Raw genomic sequence first — 27,840 nt, 5'->3', positions numbered from 1 at the left:
TCAGCAGAAACATTTTTGTGACAATTTAGACATATTTTGGCAGTATCTTATCTTATAAGGAGATCTGAGGGCATGTTTCTTGGGGTTAGCCTGTGTTTTCTTTACAAGGAGAGCTGATTTCCTATGGTGAGGGTCTGTGAAACAGATTTTTTTGTTTTTTTCAATTGCAACTGCTTAGTAAAAATTTAGTTGACTCGAAGAAAGGGGACTGCCCAAATCTTTCAGCCCCTTAGACAACGATCTTCTGGCTTCTCTGATTTGAATCCAGGGCTTGTTCCAGTCGTGGGTTTTTCACCAGTTTACTCTGTGGGATGGTACCCAGTGTGTTGTGTAAGGACACCCTGCTGTGGATTTCCCTCACAAAGCGGTACGAGTTGGGAGGGGAGGACGAGGGATGACAGTAAATACAGTCACGACTCGGTGGGAGATGGCCGTATTCCCCTCGCGAGGGGCGGTCTCCTGGGAAGCCCGAGGGCTGCTCTGGGTTTCTGGGTACCCAGCCAGGTTCCTCCGGCGGTTTTCTTCTAGGGACCAGACTTGTTACCTTGGTCCCTTGGAGCTCGGCACGCAGGAGGACAAACCACCCCCCCCAGCAGCGTTTTTGCGATCCTGAGCCGGGCTCTCCGAAAGCCCCCGGTCCCTGCCTCGTCCCAGCCTGCCCCTGCCCTCCCCGCGGAGCGCGGCCCCTCCGCGCCGGCTCTCTCTCAGGACAGCTCCGCCTCCCTCAGCGCACGGCTCCGCGCCCGCTGGCTTCCACCGGCGCTGCCCTCCGTTCCCCTTCTTCCTTACGCCTTGCCCACAGCCCTCCGGTGCGGGGTTCTTCCCCCGGCGCCCTGCCCTGTCCTGCCCGCAGCAGCCACTCGGCCAAACCCCCGGCGCCTCGCTCCTCCCTTCCCCACTCCCCTGGGCCGACCTCGCTCCCCACAGAATTCCGCGCGTTCCCCGGCTCGCACTCGGGTTGACGGGGGGGCGTTCTGCCGCTCACCCCGGAAGAAGCGCGCTCCCGCCGCAGCCCCTCCACAGGCAGTCTCCCCCGCCTTGCCCCGCCGCGCCTCTCCCTCTCGGCACGGTCGTGCACAAAGCTCTCATCCACCGGGCCCTGCCTTACTCCCGCCCCGCTCCGCGCAGCCACCGCCCGCCGGGGCGGAGGGTCCCGGGCCGCGCTGCCGGCGGCGGGGGGAGGGTCCTGGCGCCTGACGGTGCCCTGAGGCGGGGCGATGCGAGGCTGCGCCGCCGCCTCCGCGCTGCCTGCGGTCGAGGGGGGAGCAGCGAGCGGGCCGAGGTGCGCGGTTGCTGCTGCCGTCACTGCCGCCGCCTCCGGAGCAGCGAGAGCCGCCGGCGGAGCGGGGTTGCCCGGCCCGCGGCGCCGTCCGGTGAGCCAGCCGCCGGCGGAGCGGGGGGGGGGCGCGGAGGGAGAGGTGCGGGCAGCGGCGCCGGCGGGATGGAGCCGGTGGCCGGGGAGGAGGCGGCGGCGGCGGGGCCGCGGCTGCTGCTTTGTGGAGGGAAAGTTTCGGTGCGGTTCGGCGCAGCCGCCCCTCTGCCCGCCTGCCTGCCGGCCGGAGCAGCAGGAGACGGCGGCCGGGCCCCCCGCCGCTGGGAGGGGCGGCTTTCCCCGGCGCTCCCCGTGCGGGGCCCCGCCTGCCCCGGGCCGCTGCGGCAGCGGGGTGCGCTCCCTGTCACCGGCCTCCCGGGCCCCTGGCAGTGCCATCTTTGGGGCCTGGGCCTGCCGGGAGGCGGCGGGGGGGCTCGGCGGGGAGAGGAGCCGAGCCGAGCGCGAGTGGATCGGCCGGAGGGGTTTTTTGAGTCTTGTCCACCCCTGGTGCGAGCCCGCCGGTGAGGGAGAGCGATGCTGAGGCGGGCTGGGGGGAGCCGGTGCCGCCGGGGCGGGCTGCAGGAGCGGAGGGGCGGCGGGCAGGGGTTGTGCCGCGGGGGGACGGGGGAGATGCCGGGTAAAACAAAAACAGAGCGATGGGGGAGGCCGGGGAAGGGAAGGGGGGGGGGGGGGTGGTGCACGGTCAGCCCGGGGCGGCAGCGCGTCCGAGCGGGGTGCTCGTGGGGACAGCATCGCTCTGGCTCCGCTTCTCGGGAGCCTTTTACACAGGAGCCGAGCACAGCTCGTTGTCGAAACGATCCGGTGTGAAAACACGCCTGGATGGCCCAGCTGGGCAGGCATCGTGCTTGCCGTGGCTTCTGCGCCTGGCCGCCGGAATGCAACAGCCGGGGCGCTTGGACCGTCCCTCGTTGGAAGGAAACTTTCCGTGCTCTGGGTAGCGGGGAGGGTAAGCGGTGACCGAGCCCCTTCTGAGGAGAAAGATCCCGAGTTCTCCGTGCGTGCCCCCGGGTCTCGCAGCAGGGGGGGGGTCCCTCCCGATCCTGCGTGGGTACAGATGGCAGAGCGCCCAACACAGCGAGGTTCAGAAGCATTTAATAACTACTGTAAGGAAGACTAATCTGACACAGGCTTCAAATGCCCAGATCGTGCCTTATTTACATCTCGGCTTGTTTTTCTACTTTTTTTACATTCGGATATTGCTAATTGGGGGATGGGGTTTTTTGAGTTTGTAAAGCATAAAAACATTTCTAGATACAGAAACAAAGAAACCCAGTGCCCCATTAGCATTTTATTCCCTCTTACGAGAACAATACAGGCTCACTGTGAGCTTGCCCAAACATGGGCTGCCTTTTATTACATATTGGTACGGTGCCTAGTGCAATAGGGTCTTCTTTCGACCGGGTTCACATGCTGAGCACAAGCAAGAACTCCCTGGCACACCTGCTAATCGTACTATATCTGTAACAAATACCACCTGCCGAGAGGCTGGGTTTTCAGGGAGGGAGAAAGGTGGAATGCTTTGAACAAACCCGGTTCCTCTGTCTGTTTGAAGTAGCAGATGCTCGTCTCTGGCTGATTTCAGTCACTTGCATGGCTCTGAAAGTTACGTCCTTCAAAGTCTCACATTATTCAAAGTCTCCCGTACTTTTTTAAATGTTGGTGTCAGCATTTTTAAAAAAGAAGTTAAGAACTTTGTGACTGAATTGAAAGCCTATGTGACATCTAACTGTTGGTATGAAAACAACTGTCTGTCTACATTAAAGAGAACACGGCAACTTACCTTACACTTCGTAAAAGGTTGCTGTATAGCTTTGGTCCTGGACACCTGTGTGTACCTTTAGCCTAAGGAGATACTACACAAAACCTATCTGTCTGCTTTATGCATTTACAGAATTAGGTCTTCATTGGCGGGTTTTCTCTTCTGAGACCTTTTTTTTACCGTCACTGCTTACAGGGTATCATATTTAGTATTGCAAACTTGAGATTGTTCACCTTAAGTTTGTTGCAGTTTTAATCCAAAGGTGTGCAATAGCAGAAAGCTTCCAGTAAACAAGTTAGCTGGAGGAGGAGAGGTTGGGCTTGTTGTTAAGTTCCCCAATTTGACCTTTTTTTTTCTTCTTTTTTTTTAAAAAAAAAATGTGAATCTTTTTTGCAAGGGGGAAGGGAAGTAGGATTTACCTTGTGTTCCAATAGGCTTTTCAGTTGCTGGTTTTTATTTTAGTGCTGGTTGGAGTACTTGTGAAAATTGCTCACCTGCAGGAAACATGAGGTCGCAGTACATCACAGCGCCCACAGTCACTCTCCTTCTGTTCCTGCTCTGGATCCAGTCATCAACAGGCTGCAACAAGGCACTCTGTGCTAGCGATGTCAGTAAATGCCTGATACAGGTAGGAGCCGTGTTTCCTTTCTTTGCTTTTAAGCGCTTAAGAAACAGTTCTGAAGCTGTGTCTTGAAAAGATTCAGTGATACAAATAACCAGCATTTTATGTTAAATAGTATCTTTTTAAAGAAGTTAATTTGGTCTCCTGCACATACAAATGCAGATTAACAACCATTTTATAGACAATATTAAATGCATGTGTATATCTTCATGTTTCTTTCTTTAATGGAAACATTTTCAAGTCGAGGATTATGACTGCTGGGTTACTGTTAGAAACCACTACCACTCACGCTGTTAGTTTTCAGTCTTTTTCTTCTTTATTAGTGATACTATGAAGCAATTTAAACCACATTTTATTAGAAAGGTTTCTGTGGGCAACAATTGCTTTTTTTTAAAGATATCTGCAATACCAAGATGTTCCACTTACCCGTTCCCTTTAACTTGCAATCTGTCCACTTTCTTAAATCTCCCGGACTAGGCCAAGGGTCAGTAGTGGATGCCTGATGCTCTCCGTAACATCAGGTTTATACAATCGATTAAATGATGCCTAAAATCTCTCATGAGAGAGCTACCATGAGCAGGAACCTAACTTGTCTTAGAGTCCTGAGGTGCATTTGGAAAAGCTTTTTGATCAGGAGGGACTTATGGCTGCTAGTGGTAGTGAGCGAGCTCTGAAAGCATGTGGGTCTACCTAAAAAGAAACAAAACCTCCCCAAAAAAACCCAACCCCAAACCAAATACTTATGAGTTGAACTGGTGGGAAATGGATGTTAAACTCAAATCCAGATGCTGCTTTTGACTCACTGTGTGTCTGTCTGCAGTGAAAGAAACAGGCTGAGATCAGGTTGCTCTTATAGCAGGAGTTAAGAGGTACAGGGTGCAGTGGAACAAAAGTGCCTTTTCTAGCAAAATTGCAGGCAGTTCTGGTAACTACCAAGTCTTGACTTACTGATGGTGTATTGAGCATGCTTCTTGACTCCGTATTGAAAAAAGGAGCCTTCATGTGGTCAGTTGTGGCTTCTTAAAAGAAAATGTTTCGTACTGCTTCTTTATAGATTGCAAATGCAATAGCAGAGAGCACAAGTATCATATGCCAGTAATGTGCTAGTATGCTTACTGTAAATGTATGATCACAGTCTGAAAAGTGATGCAGAAGTGGCATGAAGCATTTCCATGTTTACTCCATTTCATTGACTTCCGTATGAAATTTGTCTGGTTTACAAATAAAAACACTTGCCAGATTCGCAAATCCATCCTGTGGAATGAAGGCTGACTGTAGGCTGAACTGTCTTCTTCCTGGCTTCTGCAGTGTCATTGCTTTAAAAAAGAAATTGCTGCTTCTCCTAGCCCCACCATGGTCTGTGGAGTTGTTACATACGGGAGCAAGAAAGAGGCTTTTGACTTTTACCTTTTCCAAGACAACGGCAGTGTTTTTGCTGGTATGTTGGGCATTGTGTGCTGTGACAAACTGATGCACTTACAAGTTCCTTCTGTTGCATTTTTTCAAATCACCTCCAGCCTTGAAACCTTTAAAAAGTAAGATGCTAGTTGTGGCATTTGATGTATGAGGCACTTAAATAGTAGGTGCGGTGGTACAGATTTGTTGATTCAAGGGAAAGCTGTTGGTCCGGATGAAGGGGAAAACAGGGAAGATATATTGTCTCCTTTTCCTGTGCCGCTGATGGAGTCCACCATCCATGGAAGCACAAACATCTCCTTCCAGAGTAATCACTTACCTTTTATTGAGTCAAGCTTGAGACACCCAGCATTTCAACTTTATGAGCTAGTCTGAAGAGAGTACAGCCTAGGAGAAGTGGTGTTAGTGCTGCTGGAGTCCTTCCTCAGCTGAGAATAAGATGGCTGAGGTTCAGCGCTGCGTGAAGGTGGCTCACACGACTGTGCTTTGCTTGGATTATGTTGGCATCTCTGTAGCGACACAGCGCTGTGCGTGCAGAGAGACCCCAGTACTGCTTTACTTGTAGGTGTGTTCTCTCTTACTTTGTACAGGTGATGTGGAATCCCTTTTTAAAGCATTTCCCTAAAATCAAAACCGTATGCAATTCTCCAAGACCCCAAAGCAACCCAGGCCACATGAATGGTGTACAATTACGGGGGAATGCTGCTGTTCATTTTCACCATCTGGCTGCTCTCCTCCCGCGAACAGGCCTGACATAGCAGTCAGTGTTCATTCTTTATAGAAGAACAGATCAGGTCAGACTAGTCTGATTGTGGATATGAAGACTCTTAAAGCTTTGACTTAAAGCACTTGTCATCTTTCTTCTTGGCTTTTTTTTTAAAAAAAATCTTCAGCGCTGTTGTGGCAGAAGCGCTGCACTGGTATGTGAATGGGTGTTATTTTTTGGGTAGGTATACAAGCAGAGTATTTCTGTGTGTTTTTTTCCCCTCTAAACTCTTATAGAGAAATCTGAACTTTAAAATAAAATACTGTATTGAGTGAGTTTGCTTGACTATTGCATGACATTTTTCCCTAAACCTATTTTTATAACTGTTCTGGTTCAGCAAAATCTGTGGCTTGAAACCATGAAAATGTCACTCTGAGACAACTGGGGGAGCAAACAGAATGTGAATGTTTGTCATCTGCATCTGGGTGCAGAAAGCGAGGCTGCCTGCCTCAGAGACAAAATGAGACAAAGGACCTGCTCTCTCAAAAAGCATATGGTTAACGTAAATATTTTTGCCAGCATGGCTAGGAGTCAGTACAGTCATCACTGCCAGTCCTTACGAGCTGCTCTGCTTAGGGGTGGTCCCTACATAAATATTTATTTTGTTAGATCCAGAACAGAGCATGAATCAACAACTCGCGTGCATTCAGCTTTCCTTTTACATCTTGAGGCTTTAGCTTCATTGGTGCTCTCATAGTCTACTTTTTTCTGTAAGCAAAGACCTATAAGAAAATAGCTTGAGGCATCTCTCTGCATAAGCTGAGCCTTCACAAAAAAAATTTGTGGCTTCCTGTAGTTGTTGAAGGAGTTGTGGATAAGTCTTGGGAGTGCAGGCAGAGTGGGACCACAAAATTAGTTCCCTTGAAGGCTTTGGACAGAGCTCCTTCCCACGTCTCTGGGATTGGCGTGTTGAAGTCAATAACTGATTGTTACCTTGCTGTTCAGGTAGGCCACCGAGCCCTGGTTACACACGACATGCTTATTGCAATATGTATTCAGATGTACTACAGCTGTTGACTTGGATGCATGAGCTGTTTTGATGTTTCCATGTGTGGAGGAGATGAGAAGGCCAGTTAACGCTCGCTGGGCGGAGCGGAGGCGTATATTGTGTCATTGCAACATGGAGGAAATCCTTGAAGGCAGAAACCTCTAGGATGGGACGTTCCCACAATTGTTTGTAGCAAACGGGTTTGAGGCGAGTCCCAGGCTGGCTGTTGCAGTGCAGAGCTACTTGCAGTTGTCAGGCTCGGGTGGTACGTCTGTGCTGGAAGCCGAGCTTTGCTGTCTCATCTGCAACAGCTCCTTAAACTACTGCTGTATGTAGGAAACAAACAGTGCTATAGTTCAGGCATGGATTTCAGATCTTTATAAAGAGGGGTTGTTTTGCAGAGAATACAGTTTTCTCTCCCGAACACTACATGCCTGTGGTCACCTTGGCTGGTGCGGTATCGTTCCGATTAGAATCTCTCTTTGTCTTTGTCTTCACCTCCTGTTAATCTTGGAATCATAGAATCAATCATAGAATGGTTTGGGCCGGAAGGGACCTTTAAAGGTCATCTAGTCCAACCTCCCTGCAGTGAGCAGGGACATCTTCCACCGGATCAGGTTGCTCGGAGAACAAACTTGTGTACAAACTTGTCAGCTTCAAAGGATTTCCAAGACTTTTTAGCCCTGTGGTATGAAATAAACACCACTCCTTAACTTCAGGGCTTAGGCATCTAAAAATTACTTCTAGCATGTATGTTGTAGCTGTAGTACGTAACGCAGTTGGGTTAACAAAGCAGTTCTGGCTGGTTTGCTTCCAGGAGATTTTCTGTTATTAAACTGTTCTAGGAAAAACATTAGCTCTTTTTCTTTCACTCCCCCTTCCACTTTGCAAAGATGTTGCCAGTGCCTTCAGGTCCTGTTTCTCACTGCACTGAGAAAATAGTCTCCGTCATTTCAGGAAAGCTTTGAAAAAATGCAGATGTTAAATACCTTGTAAAAATACTTTATTTGCTCTCTGGAGCAGAAGTATCTTTATTGTACAAACATGCCTGCTTCCTATTTAATGCTGTATTTTTAGACTGAGAGGCTTATTTCTTGCCCAGCAAAATACATTCTCCGATGCACCTTCAGTAGTTCAGCTTGGGAAGTTGCCAAGTTGACTTATGAGTAATATTTTCTTCCACTGACGCCTTACCACCCCCAGCTATCAACAGGGAACGTTTCTCATTCTGCCTCACTTCACCCACGTCTCATGTAAGCATTCTTTTAAAAAGATGTATCCTGTACAAGTATCCAGCGTGGATGAGTCAGGCAGAAGGACTCAAGAGTGGTTAAGGAAACCTTGTATGTGCAAACATATATATGGAAAAACATACAGTTATTGCCCTGAAGAGACAGTCGAACTGTGAGAAGGAAGGAGCTGGAGAACTGTGCAGAAGACTTAATCAGGTTGCTCTTTCTTCCCTCCTCCCCTTCCAAGTTAAAAAAAAAAAAAGGAAAGTAAAAAATAAAAATAGGAAATAAAATTAAAAATTACAGTGCTCGTAAGCCCTTCCTATGAAAATAAAGTTGTTAAAATACTGGTAGGTATAGTGATGCTATCCCAAGCTAGTGCTTACACATATTGAAGCTAAGCAGATTTTTTTTTTTGTTACATTGCAAATGTATAATTTAAGGTTACGTTTAATTCAGTGAGAATACTCTTCTCTTAGATTGACACAGTGCAATCTGTAAAACTGAAACAACTTAAATTTAGTGAATTTTCTGGCTTTGATTCATATATTACATTTAATAGGAGAATCGCCTCCTCCCACACACTGGCATGTTGGTGTTGCAATGTCTTTTAATAAGTATGCAGTTGTTTGTCCAGTTTTACTGTTGAAGAACAAATATATAGGATATTTTTAATGCTAATATGTATTAATGCTGTTCTCTGGCCAAGGTAACAATGCTTTATTCGTGGTTGTTTTCAAAGTTGTTTTATTCAGGCTTTTTATTCTCAAGGCTGACACAATCTCTTTATCAAACAGTAAGATAAATGTTTTAGAAGTGCGTCATTCATTCACATAAGTAATTTTTCTAAGTTTGTGGCATCTTCTCTTGTGGAAAAAATAGTATATTTTATTAATAAGCCTGTTTTTCATCTTTCACTTGGAAACAGTGTAGTAATAGGTGACATTAATAAACTTTGAGGATGAAAAAGTAAAAAATGTTGGTAGTTTTCTACTCTAAATAAAAATTCAAGACTTACTAAGACTGCATGTTGCAGAAATGCATGTGGAGCAGGAGTTCACGCTCGGTCGCTCAGCAGGGCAAACAGCTCACATTAAGCTGTGCAGGCAACAGCATTTCTCAGCATTGTGTAGAACACGCAACAGTGTGTGAATTTGGTTTCTTTGCTGGCTTCAAGAAGATTTGTGATCTGGGATGAGGTGAATGGAAAAATCACAGATCAATGCCATTATACTGCATTAATACGTTGTAGCGTGCCTGCAGAAGGTTCGGGGGTTTGTTCAGTTTTAGACCAGAACTGGGAGCCCTGAAGCTTCATTCACTGTACTTGTAAGCCCAGTCCCCAGCCAGACCTCGCTCTGGCCTCGCCCTCTGAAATGCACTTCGGTCTTCCGTGGGCCTGCATGAGTTGGTGCGAGACAGGGGTGATCCCTGTGCAACTCAACAGGCTGCGGACATTTGCAGTTGCCAGAGTTGCAGAATAGAGAATGGGGGTTGTATGTGATCAGGTGCATCTCTGTGCCTTGCCTAGCAAATGTATGCCTGACGTTTGGTATAAGAATGCCTCCTTTCTCCCCACCTGGTGCTTCCTAACAATAGCGAGCAAATAATTATTTAAAAAGTGGAATTTTGCCCCCTTGGCTTCTTCCCAAGGTGCTACAGAAGGACTTTGTGGGTGATGTTTGTCTCTGCCTGTAAGGAGTGGTGTCCCTGACCCAGCTGTGGTTATCTGAGGTGGAGCCCCAGGTGGTGACTCCAGGTTAGAAGAATTTCACACCAACCCACCTTCCTGCCCTTCCCTCCTGTCCATGTGCGTCTCCTGACCACAACGTGGTGTGTCCCTCCCCTGTCTCTGGAGAATGGGATCGAAGAGCGGGGACGGGCGTCATCCTCTCCCTGGCCTTGTGCGTAGCAGAGATTTGCCGATGGCTCTTCCAGTAAAGCTGGGACTGGGAAGGATCCCGTGGTCAGTGTTTCCAGTAACGGGATTTTGGTTTCTCACCAGTTGTGTGTAATGTGATAGTTAGACACACGTCATCAAAACCAAATTCTTAGACAGGACAATCAAATGTGACTTCTTCGCTGTCCACATTTTGCACTATGATGTAATTCAAGCCCGTATATTATTGTCATGTAGCCACAGTCTTTTGGCTGAACTGGAATTACTAGCATGGGTTTGAGCTAGAGAGAAGGAGACCACCTGGTTTTTAGATTTCCTTCGTCCATGTAGGCTATTTCCATGCTCTGAGGTCCACAAGTGTATGTCTCCAGCAGGACTGTTAAACGAGTGCCTTCAGGTTTAGGTAATATGAAGAGAAAGGTTTGTGTTCTTGCTTCCATGCTTTTCCATCTTTTTAACTTAATAATGGTTGAAGAAAAATGCGTGTGCATACCATTTCACTTTCTGGAGGCTCCAGAAGTCTTGGAAGTATCCCTAGGTGTTGATCTGGGGGGGAGGAGGTGGAGGGTTGTTCTCTTAATAGCAAAAATGAATCAACTGGACCTGAGGGGAAAAAAATAAACTGGTCACTAATATTGCAAATGGAGAGCAATGTGTAACAAGCATTCAGAGATGCACAAAGTCCTGTGGTCAGATGACTTAACTGAATAAGTTCCTTTTAGAATCCACGAATAGGTGTGATGGTAAACGTTGTGTATCTTCTGGAGTACACACATGCTGCTTATAGTAACTTCCTTTTTTAGCTAAATTATAACATATGCGCACTATTTATATATAAAGAAACATTCTCCTCTGAATTTCCTGTTGTGATGGGGAAAAACATTCAAAGAACTTGTAGATTCAGCCATATGTGGTAGTGCATGCACCTTTCCCATGAAAAACATTTTTTCTCTTTTAAGTGCTTCTTGACTTCAGATTTGTCTTTAGAATTTCACTTTTTTTAAAAAAAAGCTTGCAAAAGATCCTTTTGTAAACCAAGGTTGGTTCTTTGGCTGGAACTATTTCACCGTTTGCTCACTGTATTAGTGTACTAAGCTTTTTTTAATGCCGTAATTTGAGTTGCAGCTTGAGGAAGAATCGCTCTGCCGTGTTAGCATTTTACATCTGGGATTGCTGCGGTGTAATGAGTGTCTCTTGTTTTCAGGAGCTGTGTCAGTGCCGCCCCGGGGAAGGGAACTGTTCCTGCTGCAAGGAGTGCATGCTCTGCCTGGGCACACTTTGGGATGAGTGCTGTGACTGTGTTGGTAAGTTTGCATTTCTTTGGGATTTTCTTCTTTTTTTAAAATTGTTTCCTCCTGCCACATGCTGAGCTCACAGTCTTATAATAGAAGTGAAACATCAGGACAGAATCTGTGCTTTAAACATCTTACGGCTCATTCTGTCGGTACGGAATAAATTATTGTGGGGAACCAAACATTTGAAGGCTATATCCGCGCTATGGTGGCGGTAGTCCAGATTTGCTTGGTTAATGTCATCATAACTGACTATTAATTTTGTCTCTAAAACATAAACTCCTTTTTGAATTGTCTTCTCAAGGAAACTACACAGCACCTGTTTCATGGGGTTGGATGCTGTATGGAGGTTTCTAACGGTAAAGTGTATTGACAGATACTGCACAGGGACAATTTTAGGTTTGAGTTCCCTTGTGAATCCTTGGGACTGGTAGTAAATATACATGGCCCAATGTTTTCACCGTTCTTTTACTTGCAAAAAGAGCTCCTTGAGGGTAAGAAAGAGGCATACAAGTTCTTACTGTGGGATTAGATGACAGTCTTAACAAGAACAGCATTACTGCTAACAGGTAGTGTTCAGAGTGCCCAGATCTTTGCAAGTGAGTGCTGCCCCTGCTCAAGGAGGATGTATTCTGGTTCTGTCTCTTGTTTTAAATGTATTGAAAGCTTCGTCCTCCTGTGGTTGCTGTAAGTCTCCCTCTGCTGCCATTCAGAATCCACCTGGCTTCCATGAAAGGGATGCGTCTTGGGCGTTGTACCTGCTCTCAGCTTCTCTGGCTGGCTGGGTCTTCTCTGAATTCATGAAGATGATTACCTTCAAAATGCTCCTTTTCAGTGCAGTCCATTGCTTCTCCTGTTCGATCATGATGTGAATATGCTTTCTGACATCCTGCTTTTTGCTTGGTTCTGGATAGCTTACCTTTGCTTTACTGTCTTTCTGTAAGCAGTGGAGTGGCATGGTCCTGCACATGTGTGATTCTTCCCAATGGCATGAAGTATTTTCAGTCTCTGCACCTGTGTAGGATATACATTTAGAAACAGGCCTTAGAGTTTGATCTGATTTTTTTTTTTTGTCCTATTTGATCTGAAATCTTTTAGTGCTCTCCTTGAAACGTGAAATATATATATATATATATGTTCTTTTTTTCACTTCCCTTTTGCCCTTCTAATGTCATCTTGATTTTTGTAATGTAATACTAAAGTGCACACGTTCAGTCATAGGAGTGGGGAATAAGATAATAGGTTATTTCCCTAGTTCAGAACCATTATCGGCGGTAGAAAGCAAGGTATAGTGTGCTGATCTCCTCTGGGGAGAGGAGTAACCTGCCTCTTGGGATTATGAAGAAAAAAAGCCAAGTCCACACACTTTCCCTAAATCTGCAGATTACTCACTGTTCTGCTGCTGTTTCCCATGGTGTTATCCAGGAGAAAAGTTAATGTTTTAGGTTCAGTTTCCCAGTACTGAGTAAACTAAAACATCTCCTGGTGGTTCTGTGGGTGCCTCAGACAGTGTTGGTTCTGTGGTATGTTCCTGTTCAGAAGCAGTTGTTCTTCCCTTCAGCGCAGGGTCATCCTTGCTGTAGCCTTATTCAAATGAGCAAACAGGAGTGCATGCCATACCCAGCTTCCTGGAGACAGTTCTTTGCTGATACGATACTTACGTCTCTCTATAAACTGATCAAGTCCAATGTAAAAGCAGGCAGATAGGTTGTGTCAGGTCCTTTGTGCTCTGAAGTCAGGAATTACCTCCTACCCTCCAGCATTAATTTTACTTCTGTGTTCTGTGTGGATGTTCTCTCCCTTCTCTGACAGGGACAAAGATACTAGAGGAGGGAGACCAATAACAGGTTCCTCTTGCCTCTACTTTTCTAACCTTTGTGGGTTAAGCTCTTCTAGTCCTTCATGTAAAAGCTTGTCTGCTTCTATCATTTCAATAGCCCATTTCTGCATCTTCTCATCCATTCCAAAGCAGCAATGTGTACATGTTTGTTCCTTACCAGTAGCTCGTTAAGTTAAATTTTTTAATTTTTGTTTTAACCAAAGCTACTGTATTATAATCATTATGTATAATTATAATTATTATAATTAAATTTTTTAAAAATAGTAAGAGGGAAGGATCTTTGTGGAATGAGCAGTTACCCATTAAACTATGAGCAATGATTTCTTGGTACTATCTTAAAATAATATTTTCATATTGGATTGACATGCACACAAGCTGTATGCATTCTGCAGTAATTTGTTAAACAGTCTTGATGGTGTTTTTTTTCCTGTGTGTCCTTCTTACCAGTGGGATTTATTTTGTGAATCCAACCTGACAGCAGACCTCTAAAAAAGCTTACTGGTTTCCATTTCACAACATTAATACAATGACATTAGCTAAAGTACACGTCTCTTGATGTGCATGTATGAAACTCTTACCTGGTTTGATATCTTCCTAATTAATTTTTAGGTGGGCATCCTTTATTACAAATGTAGGGTGAATATTTGAAGAGCTTACTAAAAGGTGATAATGCAAGAAGATAAATTTTTCATTAAAGCAGTGAGTCCAGGAGCATCTGTGAAGAGCAAACCTAGCTGAGAGGAGTAGGAAAATAATTGTTTACAGTAGGAAGTTTGCATAAGTGGAATTATTTTTTAGTGTGACCTGACGTTGTTTGGAGGAGAGGCTTATTTTTTTTTTACCCAATATTTGGCTCACCTTTTTATAGGAGCAGAGTATCTTGTGTTATTCCTATTATTCAAGGCTGGCAATGCTAACCACTTGCTTAAGATTTGCCAGATCTCATGTTAATCATCAAGGGCGAACTTCACTCTGTTTTGTTCATTAAGCAAATCCATCCACTTAGATTGAAAAGATTGTGGTTTGGTATAAGGTTCTAGTTAAACACAATTTCTGAAGCTGGAGTCCTAAGGTATCTGTGGGGCAGGAGATGCATCTCTGGTTGTGTGGGGTAGGTAGACTTTGAACATATATGTCCCATACGGCTTTGATACAGGAGACTTTAAGGATTGGTGTGCTTTGCAGCTGTAGCTGTCTAAAACTATATCTGTGAAACTACCCAAAATGATATCCAGATGTACTTGAGGCACATGAATTTGTCTGTCTCTTGCCAGGTGACTTCTAATAGTGTTTTATGGCTTCTGAGTTTAAATACCTGTGCAGGTACAACTTTTGTTTTTAATCTCAGTCATTTCAATGTTTGGATTAAATCAAGGTTCCCTTCAGTTTCGTTGCTGATAATAAATGTTAGTGTTTAAATGGTTAATGAAAAACAGGCACATGCATTGCACATCACAAAAGCATTTTGTAGGAAGTGGCAAAGAGGTTTACAAGGTTTCAAAAAAGATACCAGAAAAGGCACTGAAAAATAAGGAAGAGGTAACCTGGAAATAAGCATTTTGCCTGTAGTGACCCCTCCAACTAAGTAGCAAAACAAGGTTCATCTCAGCTGTCTTTAAGCAGGTCAAGTAATTCAGACTCTTGCTCCCTCCTGATACTGATCTTTGCACCTCTTGCAGACGACTGGTAAGATCTAGTGCACTGCTGCAGCAGATGAGATTGAATACTTGAACTGTGATCAAAAGTTTCATGTACCTCAGGACTTGTCAAGATACTACCTTCAGTCGAAAGCTTTCATTACATATTTATGCTAGTATCGATTATGCTGTGCTTTGTCTCTTTTCCCAGGGGAAACAAACCTTAGGTGGAACTCTTCATATTCTAAACTGTAATGATAGCATAAAAAGGGAAGGAAAGTGCCATGTAGATGAGATTTTTCTTCTCACTTGGCTCTCAAAAGTTGCAGGTGTGTTTTGGGGAAGTCTGCAGAGATCTGAAACCTGCCGTTATGGAAAGCTCGTCCTGCTGTATTTGATGGCACTTCTGCTATTTAGTGAACAGTGGGATATATACATAAAAGGGCTCTGTTCTGCTTAACAAAAAAAATAAAAGGCAATTTTAATTTTCTAAATATTCCCACCTGTTTCAAGGAGAAGAGTTTAGGGAGTTTCGTTTAACTTACTGTTTCATTCCTCTGCAGGTATGTGCAATCCTCGCAATTACAGTGACACACCTCCAACATCCAAGAGCACTGTCGAGGAATTGCATGAACCAATTCCTTCCCTTTTCCGGGCACTGACAGAAGGGGATACTCAGCTGAACTGGAATATAGTTTCCTTCCCTGTGGCAGAAGAACTGTCACACCACGAGAACCTCGTTTCCTTTTTAGAAACAGTGAACCAGCCACAGCATCAGAACGTCTCTGTTCCAAGCAACAATGTCCACACACCTTACTCTAGTGACAAAGGTAATGAGTATAGTATCTAAATTCCTAGCGTTTCCTCTCGTCTCTTCCAGGAGCCTTCTCCATGCATATTCTGTGCTTGTCTGTGCTCGCTTCTTCTTTTCCCATAAAAACATGAAAAGTTCAGTCTAATTTTGAGCACGGTGTAACAAAAGGAGTGAAGCAAAAGTATTGAGGAACACGGAAGATGGTGTTAAGGTGTCTGATGATCTTAGGAGACACTGAACCACATGAGTTTGACATCTGTATAATTCCTCCTGCGGCATGCAGCAGTTTGTTTGCGTTATTTCATGTGCACTGGCATGGTATGTTCTCGACTTTGAAGCAGTTACCTGTATCTTAGGAGATGGGACAGATCAAAAACTGAATCCAAATCATGTATCAGTGCAGAGGCAGGCAACTGAAATGCATGGCTTCAGAGGTTTGAGAAAGCCACATGCCATAAACCATTGTATCTGGAGCAGACGTTTGTTTCTTTTGTCTGGACTGGCATAACTTGAACTCTTTAGCGGGGTAGGAGATCCAGGATTAATAGTAAACCTGAGTAAGGTTAGCAAGATTGCTCTTTATGTTGAGGAGGGATATGGGACAGACGATCTTAAAAATAAGCAATATGGGGGCAGAGGTTCAACTGATGGGCTCATTCCTCTTATCTTATATCAAGTGTTTTGTATTCTCACCAGTTTAGAGGACAGACTTCGGAATATTGTTTACTTGCAGGGGGCCGGGGAGTGGGAAGATGAGAAGTTTCAGGTAGGGACAACAGTGGCATAAAACCAATACTCTCTGCTTCTTGCTTTCCATACTAAACCTGAAATACTTTTCCCTGCAAATCATTACATCAGACTTAAAAGAATCTCATAAACAGTTCATAGTGAAATTGCTGCTTAACAGGGAAAAAAAAGGATCTGATTTGTTTTATTAGTGTAATTAATGCTTTTCTTCCTTCTCAACACACACTTCAAATATTTGTAACTCCATATGTTGCTGTTGTGATGGCTCTTTTATCTTATCAATGAAAGATACCCTAATTGATGGACATGCTGCTTTTCCATACCATTGTGAACCTTTGACCTAGTTACGTTTCTGAGTAGGACTGCTGTTGATTAGAAAAGTTGCCATTGCGGTCTCATTTAATTTCCTTTGGTTAAGGGACGTTAGAAAAATAAATTAATTCCAGAACTGGGAAACCAGATAGTCAGAAAGCATCTCATTCATGTGTCTTTGACGTTATTAAAATGTTTGCTCTCCACTATGAGAACGATGTAGGAAGCCATGTTAAATGGCAAGCCACAAAAAGCCCTGTGTGCAAACGCTATGGTATTTAAAGATGTAAATTATAGTTGGGGGAAAAAAATTATGCTTAGAACAATCTTGAATGTATCCCACTGTACTTAGGTACTGCAGCCCAGATGGCTGTTCCCTGACAGTCCTTTACTACCATACCAACAGGATGGGCTAATGATAGTTTTGGATTAAACTTGGAATTTGAATTGCATCTCAAGGATGTGGAGGAGTTTTGAGTTTAACAACACAGACAAATACATAACACTGCATTTTTTTCTTAGTCAAAAGTCTCCTTCATTTCATTTACTAAGAACGTATTAGAGATTAGGGCGAGAGAGCTTTCACTGGAATGATGACAGTCCAAAAACAACAGTTATGTGGAAATAGTTACCAAATGCCACTGGTTTTCAGGCTTCAGTAGACACTTAGAACAGAAATAAATGTCAGAGCTGTTCATGTAATCATTGGCTATGCCTCCCCCATCTTAGTGATCAGTGAAGAACTGGAAAAGGTAGAAAATGGCTTTCAACATCCTATACTTTAAGTATCTAAATATGTAAGCCTGTTGAGGAGTCTCTCTTTTCTTGGTCACAATGCAGATAACTTTGTAGTGGTCTGTTTTTTTAGAAGTCATATTAAAGTTTGCTTATAAAAACATGGATGATTTGAGCATTGGACTTGGCAGTGCTAGGCTAACAGTTGGACTTGATGATCTTAAAGGTCCTTTCCAACCAAACGATTCTATGATTGAGAACAGAAGAAGATGGAAAGAAAAGCTGGCTGCTGGTCTTGGTCAGTTGATGTTTATTATGGTGAAAGCAAGGACAGCTGGGGAATTGTACCTCTTGTGTTGGATGTCGTGTGAGCCATGGGGTGGCATTGTTTTTAACACTTTTTTGATGAGTGTATTGGGGAAGCAGTAACCAAAAGGTGGAGGGGTAGTAGGTCAACGGCTAAAGAGCCTAGGGAGCATGGGCACAGAGGGTGAGCCCAGTAAGTTGCTGGAGTCTGATGGCTTCTGCCCATGCAAAGTTCAGTCATGCAATCAAGTCACTGTGGTTTAACAAGCTAACATGTTTTAGAAGAACCACTGAAAGAGAGGGTGGGTCTGTGTGTGCGTGTGTGTGTGCATGCTCAGTTGCAGTAAATACAAACTTAGCCTGCAGTGGAAGAAACTGAAGACCATCTCTTTACACTTTCCTTCTTCCAAACATGCTGTTAGGCTTAAGGGCAGATCTTGCAAATGGAGAAGTCCTTTGGGCGACTCACTAAGCAGTTGTCTTCAAGGCCGTGACATTCAGGGATTTGAAAGAATATTCCTGTGAGCAGGAACACAGATGCTTTATGTTTTCTTTATGGTGCTGTGTCTCCTCCATTTTGTGGTTCTTCTGTGGCTCACTCCAACATGGTGTGCTGGCAGCAACCTGTTCCGTTGCCTGTAAAGGGAGAGGGGCTAATGAGAGGTAGATCTTCGTAAGGGGACAGTGGTCTCTGTGCTGTCTTCTGGAATACATCCCCAAATTTGGAAGGGTTCTGCCTGCAAATACCCCTTGTCACATCGTGTAACACAGTTCTGATTTTAATTTCAACCCGCGGTCATGCAGGGATTGCCGTTGAGCTGGTCCAGGGTGCCAGACTTGCTCCATGCAGTTCTGGGTGAGTGCCAGGAAAAGCAGCACCAGCCACGAGAACCCATGAACTTTGTGCCTGAGCGGCGTGAAGCCACCAGCCCTGGGAGGGCGGCCGTAGATCCAGGAGGAGGTGGGGTGCGGTGGGATATAAAGCATTCCTTTCTCGCCCCAGCCTGCTGCGAGCCCAGCCACCAGACCTTGAACTTCCCCATTATTATCTTAATGAGTGTCTTCCCTTTCCTCCTGTGAATTGACTTTTAATGTTTTAGCTGCCAAAGAATGCGTGCGCTGCTGGAGCTGCTGTAGTTCTTCCTGTCAGTAGTTTCTGACATTTGAGCCGCTACTTCAGAGAGGATTTTGATGATTGTTAATCTAGAGCTACATTTATACTTTATTCTTTTTGCTTCACTTTTAGCTGATACCCTCAGAGCTCTGAACTGGGAGTTCAGATGTTTAAATAAGCTTAATTGTTTCAGATGATGACAGGATGTTGGTGAGAGAGAGCGGGGAACTAGATAATCTTTTGGCAACTGATGAAACAAAATCTGTGTTGTATTTAAGGGTTTCTGATTTACACCACTTGGTCGCACACGGGATGGCGTCCGCTCTGCACTTCTGCTCCCCTCCCGTGACAGCCAGGTGGAGGAGGGCTAAAAATCCAGTAAAGTGGCACCTACCTCTGTAGGTACTCTAGGAAGACTTTTTTTTGTTTCCTTCTTTTTATAAGTTCTGATTGGCATAAGATGGTATGGCTGCTGGATGGACAGTTACCTTTTTAAAGTACTTTTTAAAGCACTACGATAAACAGACCAGCAGACAACTGAACTTACATAGCACCTTTAACTTCAAAGGTGGCATACAGAGAATTGTCATTAACTGGGTAAGTTTTTTTTCATCTTGTAGATAGACATTTTTTCTTAACTTACAAGAACTGAATTGTTTTGTCTTCTCTGAGTTGCTAAATTCCTCTGTAGTGCATCAATACAGATCTTATTTGCAGCACAGACGGTATCATAGCAAAGCCTGATAGAAATGTGAGTCCATTTCTCCTGGTCATTTTGAATTTAGATTTGATTGTTGTTTCTACTACACAACCTTCGTTGAGTATGAATTGGGGGGAAAAAACGGGGAGAAACTCATGTTCTGGAAAAAAAAGAATGCTGCTGCATCCTTCTCCCTCCCTGCACTTGTAGTCTGTAGTCCTTACTGTGGAAACTGGCAAAATGCAAATGAAAGAGCTGTTGCTGCACTAAGTAACATCCTTTTTATCTACGCTGAGGGAGCCAAGTGATGACTATGTAATTAGGTTTGTGAAACAATTTCAATACTCTCACGGATCCCAACTGAGCCTGTGGGTATGTATTTTTTTCCCCCTGTGTAACTCTGTTTCTGCAGCCTATAAAAAGGGATTTAATGCTTGATGCGAGGAACTCTCCTGCTTTCAGTAGTTCAGCATCTACACGGGCACACAGATGCTGCTGAGGAGGGGACCAGGAGTGTCCTGTAACAAACAAAGTGCACCCTGGCCAATCTGACTTGTTCAGACCTGGCAAGTCTCTGAGTGAGCGAGACTTCAGAAACAGTTTGGTAGCATATACAGTGGAGCGTGTCCTCCAGCTGCTTACGAGAGCTACTGGGAACCAGCCAGATCTACTACTGGTTCTGGCCTGCCGTGTACAGTCTGTCCTCCCCTTTGCAGCATTTTTGGATTGGTCCTCTAGGACCTAATCCTCTTGGCTTGCGTGCAGGGGGAAATAAACTTTCCTCTCCACTCTACAGTCAGTCAAGATTAATGTCCTTGGTTGTTGCTGCCACCTTAATAAGGCTGAGGTCTGGCTTTGGTTCCTATTTTGGTCCTGGGAGAGTGGTTGAGGAGACCAGTCTGTCCAGTCTCACAGGACCTGACTGCTGTCATCTGGTTTTGCCAGGGTTATGGGTCTGGTGCTGCTTGTCCTCCGGCCTCCTTCCCCCCGAGAGATGTCTTCAGTTTCTCAGTTCAGCGTCATTGATCTTTACATCCTAGAAATCACATGCTCTTATTCCGCAAGAGGTTCAAGCAGGCATTAGCTGATGAACTGGGCTTCTCCAGGACTTCTGAACTGGTACTAACACACATGAGCTTAACATGATGGTGAACACAGATGTTTCCTAACACAGAGGGGACTGGTCGTTCTCTGATGTGAAAACAGCCTGCAAGTGCTGGGAGCAGCTAACCCACCTCAGTGTGTACAACTTTCCTGGCAAGCTTTCCTGACCAACTGTAGGCTTTCCGTTGCGTGTTGCAAGTAGGAGTGCAGTGATCAACATCATAGCAGTGAGCACTTCTGGCCTTTGGAGAGGACTCTGGTTTCTTTAAAGAGTTGTTCCACTGCTATCTAGAGAGAGCCATGAGTCATTTTACCTTCTCAAGCTGATCCGGAGACTAGGTCAGTCGGGTGGAGATGACATCTCAAAAGCTGATTTTGCAGCAAGAAGTCTTTCTGGATTAGCCAGGATTGCCTGGTTTGGGGCAGAGGCTGTGTGCCTCCAGCTGACACCTTCTAAGGCTGACCTTTCTTATGGCATTTAACATCAAACTTGAGAAGAAAACTGCTAAAAAGGTATCAAAGGAGTGAATTGAGATTGAGTAAGAGGGTATAGAGAGTATGATTACTTCTCAGAGAGGCCTCTCTAAGGTTCCTGTGCTTGTACACCAGCACTGAACTGGATGACTGATAGGATACTGGTGCTTAGATCTCATGACAAATGCTGCCTGGAGACTCACCTCTACTTTCTCACACCCTACTCTTCCACTGAAAACCTCCTGTGAGGAGTGAGGGGGACAGATACCTGGGAATGCCTGGGCCTCCTGGGAATGGATGGTGTACGCTCCTTCTTGGGACCTGGGCAATCTCAGGTTTTTGTTGCTAGTAATGAAATGTTGTCAAGTCCTTGCACGTTCTTTGTAACAAGACGGAGCCGCTGTATGGCACCTATGTGGATTCTTGCCTATGAAGCTGTGGTGCCTGCATCTCCCTACTGCTTTTCAGCTTTGGCTGAGCACTTCAGGTGTATACCTGGCTGGTTACTCTTTGCTAGTGATACCATAGCACATGCTTCTGTTTTGTTCTTTTCCTCTCCCCTCTGTGAATAAAGTATCGTTACTGAAGCTGTAGGTATGTTGGTTGGTTTTAGGCAGAGGCTTTGTTTCCTGAGAACTCTTCCTCTGGTTGGTGTGCTTCAAGCTTTATTATAAAAGGGGCATAGAAATAAAAGTGCCAAGAATGGAACAGGACTTAGACAGCCACAGTGTTGACATTTGTTGGCATTCCCAGCAGTACTTCAGGTACTCCAAGATTTCTTGGACAACTGCAGCTTTACTCACAGCACAGCTTTCCTGGGAACAGAAAACTGCTTCAGCTATGGGTCTGCACTTCCTCCCCAGGATCCTTATTGCCTGTTGCACTATATGTGGTGTCTGCAAGAAGTGTACATCACTCTTACTTTCAGTGGGCTGGCAGCATGTCCTGTGACTGTCTTGCAGCTATTTAGGTAGTAGTAAAATAGTTTGACAGTGATCAGCGTTCCCTCATACATGTTTTGACAAATGATAATTCTTAAAAGGGTAGGCAGGGTTTCCAGATGTAGAGGAGGAGGATGCGTCCACAGAAAAGCTGGTGAGTACATTGTGCTCCCCTCTACGTTGTGCTGTCCCTTGCCACGTGCCCACAGAGATCATCTATTGTTGGTTCTGGGGAAACTAACTTCTTAGATCTGATGGCTTGTAGGGCGATGAAGACCCTTGCTGGCCTCAACTCACCTTTGGACCTCACCTTAGTAGCTTGCCATGAGGTAGGCATACTACATTGCTACTCTATGGGGCACCAATATGTTGAAGGAGAGGTTCTGGTGCACTTCAGCCTTCAAAGACTTGCTCATAGATAAGAGACTGAGTAAACTCTATCGTTAACAACTACACTGCTCCAAGAGTCCTTTTCCATATCTCCGTAATCATTCAAAAAAATCCCCACTGTCTTGATTTACCATTTATGGTTGGATTACATTTTTCTAATCCACGTTGGAATGTAGGTCAGTGTGTTTCTCCTGGATCCACGCGCCATAAGCAGTAATAGGCTTGAAAGCCCCTTGACATCTCCTACTCACAAATCTGTCTGATGTGTGCAAGTGAGACATTTATGTTTGCAGACAGCTTTCGGTTGTGCTTTTCCCCAAAGTGTGCCAAGTTGGGGGTAAATGTGATGCAATCAAGATCCTTTGGAGGATGAACCAAAGTTATGGTGTCATCACCTGGTCAGCACAGAAGAAAGTTGGTAGAATCTGTCAGCTTGGAGAACTGAAAGTAGTCTGGTGAGGGATGTTTTTGGTTTATAGTTGTGGTGAATGCCTCAGCTCCAGCTTGAGGTTGCAACACCAAACTTCATGGCATTTCAAGTAATTGCATGGATGTTAGAAGAATAAAGTCAATGCTTAGGCAGAAGGGGTTTCTTAATTTTAGTAGTAAATCTGGTGTTGTTGCTACAGAAAGAAGAAAAAAGTGTGCAGTTTCAAGTTGAGGAAAATGGGATTCTCTAGCTCTGTGATTTAATGCAGTTTAAGAATATTGTTGAGTTGGGGGGAGGAGGAAATGTTAACACTTAAGTAAGTGGGTTTTGGTGTTTTTTAAATAACTTCTCTAAAACTGAGCTTTGTAATGAAAGTGTATAGTAACTGCTGGCAACTGTGCAAGTGGTATCTTGGTGATGAAGATACTACCTTCAGAGGACACATGCTTGCTTCTTATTTTGGCGTAGCCCATCCTTACACTTTAAAAGGTATCCCTCATAACCGTGGGACACAAAAAAAAACCACCACCACAAACATTCTTGCCTATGACTATAGAAATAAATTAATCCAGAGGCAGAGCAGATGACAGGTTGAGTTGTAGACACTGAAAACTTGAAGTTGGTAGATCGCACCTTGGTTCGCTGTCTCTTCTCTCTGCTTTCACTGTCATCTGTTTTTTCTTTACACTTGATTGTCATGATGATTTGCAATCCTACTTCAAAAGCTGCACATGTAATTAGTTTTTAACTAACCTTTAAAAATATTTTAAGACCTTTTAAACCAAACTTTTTCCCCCTCTCGGTTTAGAACACATGTGTACTGTGGTGTATTTTGATGACTGCATGTCAATACATCAGTGCAAGATCTCTTGCGAGTCCATGGGAGCATCCAAATACCGATGGTTTCACAACGCCTGCTGTGAGTGTATTGGGCCAGAATGCATCGACTATGGCAGTAAAACTGTAAAATGTATGAACTGCATGTTTTGAAGCAGGAAAATTTTAATACTGAGGCCAAAGTAATCTCTCTCGGTTAAAGAGATGGGGATTGCAAATACTGCGTTTTGGTGGAGTGCCTACTGGTTGACAAAAGATGTATAAAATCTGAAAACTTTTTTTTTTTAAATTCATGTAAGCAAGGCTAACTAGTAGAAGTTTCAACACTATGTTTTAAGTTTATTTTTCTTTATTTCTGCTCAAATGGTACAGCCATGCCCATCCTTGCCGTTCTGATTGTTTTCCTTTGATTTGAAAGTATTGACTATACTGGTTTTCAGAATGTAGTACTGTATCTAGTAGTTTACAGTAGGGAAACCTTAAGAATATAGTAATGAGATTCCCATCATCTAAGTTCAACAAGTAATTAAATGGCTGCTAGGTTGGGGGCAGGGGGTGGTGGTTCTTTAGAGGCTGGGGTTTTTTTATTTAGTTTCTGGTTTTGTTTTGTGGTTTGTGTTTGTTTTTTTTTTTTACTTTATTACCTTCCAGTTTTTGAGCTTAGCATTCTTTTGTGAAAATGGTATTTGGGGAAAAAGAAAAATTCATGCTTTCTCTTCAAGTTCAATGCATGGGCTGTCATGGATAAAATCCTGACTTTTTAGAAGGGCTGCCCAACAAAACACTATGTAGGGGACACTTTTCTTCCACGTTTCATTTGCCCTGCTCTCAGAAGTACATTGAGGGCCTGTGTTGCACAATGTATATGTTAAAAAAAAAAAGCAAACTTTAAAGTCTTCTCTTGGATATCAAAAAAAAGCTGCATCTCCTTCCTTTTGCACTGTTCTCTAGGGCTATTTACTCCTTGAATGTTCAGTCCAGTAAAGGAAACATGAAAGGTTATTATGGATTTAATGGCTAAATGAATAAAGAAGAATGAACCGACATGAACTAGCAAGTGGTACAGGGTTACCAGTTGAGCAGTTGGCAGCAGGCATGTTCCCATTTAGTAGTGTGCTGTGAATATTTATTCCAAAACATAATGTATTTTTTTTTCCCATGAAATGTTGTCATCGAAGAAGGGAAGATGTGTCCACAAAGGCAAAATTAGGATGTTCTGAGTTCAGAACATTCTGTCCATTTTTCTAAGTAAGAATTTTAATATGTTGACAGTTACGTAGCAGTTACTATGACCCAGTTAGGTCTCCACTGATAATGGTACTAAGTACAAGAATAAAGTGTATGAGTAGGTAATGATCAGTTTTTGGTATTTATGATGTGGGTTTTAACTCCTTGATTTTTTTTTAATGCATATATGGATATGCACACACAAAAAAGAATTTAACTATTCATGTTTCTCTCACTAACCTCAGTCTAGAGGGATTAAACTGTTTTTTAGTCACACCTGTCTATCTGTACCATGTACAAATGAAAGCAGTCATTTTAAATTTATTTTGTTGAAAAGTTTCCCTGAATGTTTTTTCATTTTTTTCTCATGATACAGTTCTTTCAATAAGATGAAATAATAATTAAAAAATCTACTCTTGTGAAATAATGTTACTTCGGTCTCTTTTTCAGCTAGAAAGAAGTACTTGAAAGATGAACGTTTATTGTTTTGAACTAGTGGGTAATGGAATACCTTCATACTTTAAACTTGCAATTAAGTGATAAAAAAAATCATAGATGTGAATAGAAAAAAATAGCTTATCGTGAAGGAGTTGGTCTTCCTGTATTTGACAATTCACATTATCTTTTCTTCTGCTTGAGTTTCTTAAAATGAATGGAGAGAAAGAATATGTTAGAGCAGCTGTGACTGTTTTTAGCTGGAGGGTGATGCATCCTCGTTCTTGACCAAGATAGGAGACATACAGTAAGCATTGCTGCAGGTCATTGGCACGCTTTGGATTCTTGCAATGTTAAACTATTGGAAACATTATGGCAGTTCAGAATCTTCTTGGGGGGAAAAACAGGGCTGATGTTTTTGGTCAGGCACCTGCTGCCCCATGGATCTGTGACACCATCTCCATTTATATCATCAGAATTTCACTGTGAGGTCAAGGGTGGAGAGTGGGAGGGATGGGGGGGCAGATGTCCAGGAAACACTGTGGGGAACGGCATAAATGTAAACACAGTTGTCTGTGTAATGGCCTGAGAGTAGGAAGCGAGGATGCACACCTTCTGGGGCGTGCCTTATTTTTTGTAATTCCTGATGCTGTCTAGAGTTTGCTGCAAGCATTGTGTGTATGCAAATGTCATACAGCAACATCCAGTGTATTTTATTACGATGAGTGTTTTAAGAGGTATTTTAATAAAAAGACATTACTGGTTCTTTTGTTGTCTTTCTCAAGATTTTCTCAGGGAAATGTTACCAGGAAGCATATTAAAAAGTTACTAATCTAAATGGATGGAATAATACAGAGAATTAACTCTTCAGCAGTTTTTTCCAAAACTAAAATTGCAGTTTAGAGGTTTTTTTCTTTACATAAATGAATAAAATAGAATTTTAGTTACTCAAAATGCTATTTCTGACAAATCTAACCATTTTGGAAAGTTGTTTATTAAGACTTACTCATTTTGCAAGAAAAATCACAATTTATTTTGGGGGCTCTTATTTCACCTGCGTCTGGATACCAGCAAACCATCACCTACCTAATCACCTGCTTTAGAATACTTACAAACATATTTTAAAAACTTTTCTGGCTAGGAATTTTCTCCAGGTGAAGCATCAGCCAGTTTTATTTTCTCCAGGTGAAGCATCAGCCAGTTTTATCGCTATCCTTTGGGACAGAATTGTAAATCACTGAACTTAAAGGGTAGCAAAAAAGGGAATTCGTATAATAAGAAATTATACAAATCCCTAGTCTGTTGGGGTTCTGACTGAGGGGGGTTGGAGGCCTTTTGTTATTCTTTCTCTAAAGTTTTTGTTGCTTTGGTTTTTAGTTTTGGGCTTTTGTTGTTTGTTTCTCCCCACAGGCACTTGTTGGTCCTAAATTTCAGAAGCATTGACACAATGCACAGAGAGTGAGTACCATGGCCATAATGTGACATTGCTTTACTGACATTTCTTAGGGTTCCTGGCATGCTTTTAGTACACCTAATGGATTTCACATCTAGTACTTAAAAAATTAATGTAAGAACACCTGCTTGTATCTCTAATCACATATCCATGGTCTCTCCAGTATCCATCACAGAATTACAGCTACTTTGATACCTGGCTCCCAAGCCTCCCATCCTGCTGGCTGGCTCGTCGGGCTTGACATTTGCTGGTGATCACACACTGACACACAGACCCACACAATGCACACGTGCTCTGGTCTCTCCAGCCACAGGTACTGAAGATGTGCAGGCCCCTGTAACTCTTGGTCCCCTCTCCAGTGGCTGGCACTTACACCCCATGCACACAGCATGGAGAGCCCCTCACCCAGGAGAAGAGTTTAATGAGGTACCTGCAGGGCAGGGCCAGACAAGCGTACTGACTGGCAACCTGTTTGCAGCTGACCAGCCCCTTTGATCTTCTTATCCCTGTTTTTATCCATCTTTGTTTCCTCCCCAAACAACCTTGACCCCTCCCTTTCCCTGCCTTTGGTCCTTCTTCTACAAATCCTGTAAGAGGTCTTGTGCCATCCTAAAATGCTCTTCCCTTATGTCCCAGGAGTCCCATACTCCTGAAGGCAGTAACCCTCGTAACTCACAGTGGTGGCTGTCATGGGACAGCTCTGGGAGGAGCTTGTTTCTCTGGGTACCGGATTGGGGTTCCCCCACCTGCCATTGCGCCACTGCACTCCTCCCTGCTCATGGAGAGGAGCATTAATTGCGTAACCTAACATTTTGCTGATCATAATGTCTGTTGGGTTTTGTAAAAGAAACACCTGTACCAAGATTTGCCACGTGCTCTTGGTATGACATCTTTCACCAAGCAGTACATCATTGAACTTTGTGCTACTCACATAGGAAAACATACTGAGATGCAAAACGTTGCAAGGAACAAAGCAAACCTGTTTCAGACAAATCTAAGTTGTAAGGCTGCCAAGACCCAAGTTTTCTTATATCCA

General features: G+C 43.9%; 1 protein-coding gene across 2 annotated transcripts; it reads left to right on the top strand.

Moving 5' to 3' along the window:
• The first annotated feature begins 1,268 nt into the window (after positions 1–1,268).
• On the top strand, positions 1,269–26,098 carry TWSG1 (twisted gastrulation BMP signaling modulator 1). 2 transcript variants are annotated; one of them, XM_068397031.1, is made up of 5 exons: positions 1,269–1,373; positions 3,555–3,720; positions 11,221–11,320; positions 15,349–15,615; positions 23,661–26,098. In XM_068397031.1, the coding sequence occupies exons 2-5, from the start codon at positions 3,598–3,600 to the stop codon at positions 23,840–23,842; spliced, it is 672 nt and encodes a 223-aa protein (XP_068253132.1). In that variant the 5' UTR covers positions 1,269–1,373; positions 3,555–3,597; the 3' UTR covers positions 23,843–26,098. The 2 variants fall into 2 exon arrangements, with proteins under 2 accessions (XP_068253132.1, XP_068253134.1); XM_068397033.1 differs by lacking the exon at positions 1,269–1,373 and adding an exon at positions 1,798–1,833.
• The last annotated feature ends 1,742 nt before the right edge of the window (positions 26,099–27,840 follow it).

Source organism: Nyctibius grandis, chromosome 3 (genome assembly GCF_013368605.1).
Source record: "Nyctibius grandis isolate bNycGra1 chromosome 3, bNycGra1.pri, whole genome shotgun sequence".
NCBI classification, from domain to species: domain Eukaryota; kingdom Metazoa; phylum Chordata; class Aves; order Nyctibiiformes; family Nyctibiidae; genus Nyctibius; species Nyctibius grandis.
Note: the sequence above shows the minus strand (reverse complement) of the source record. Positions and strands in the feature narration are given on the sequence as shown.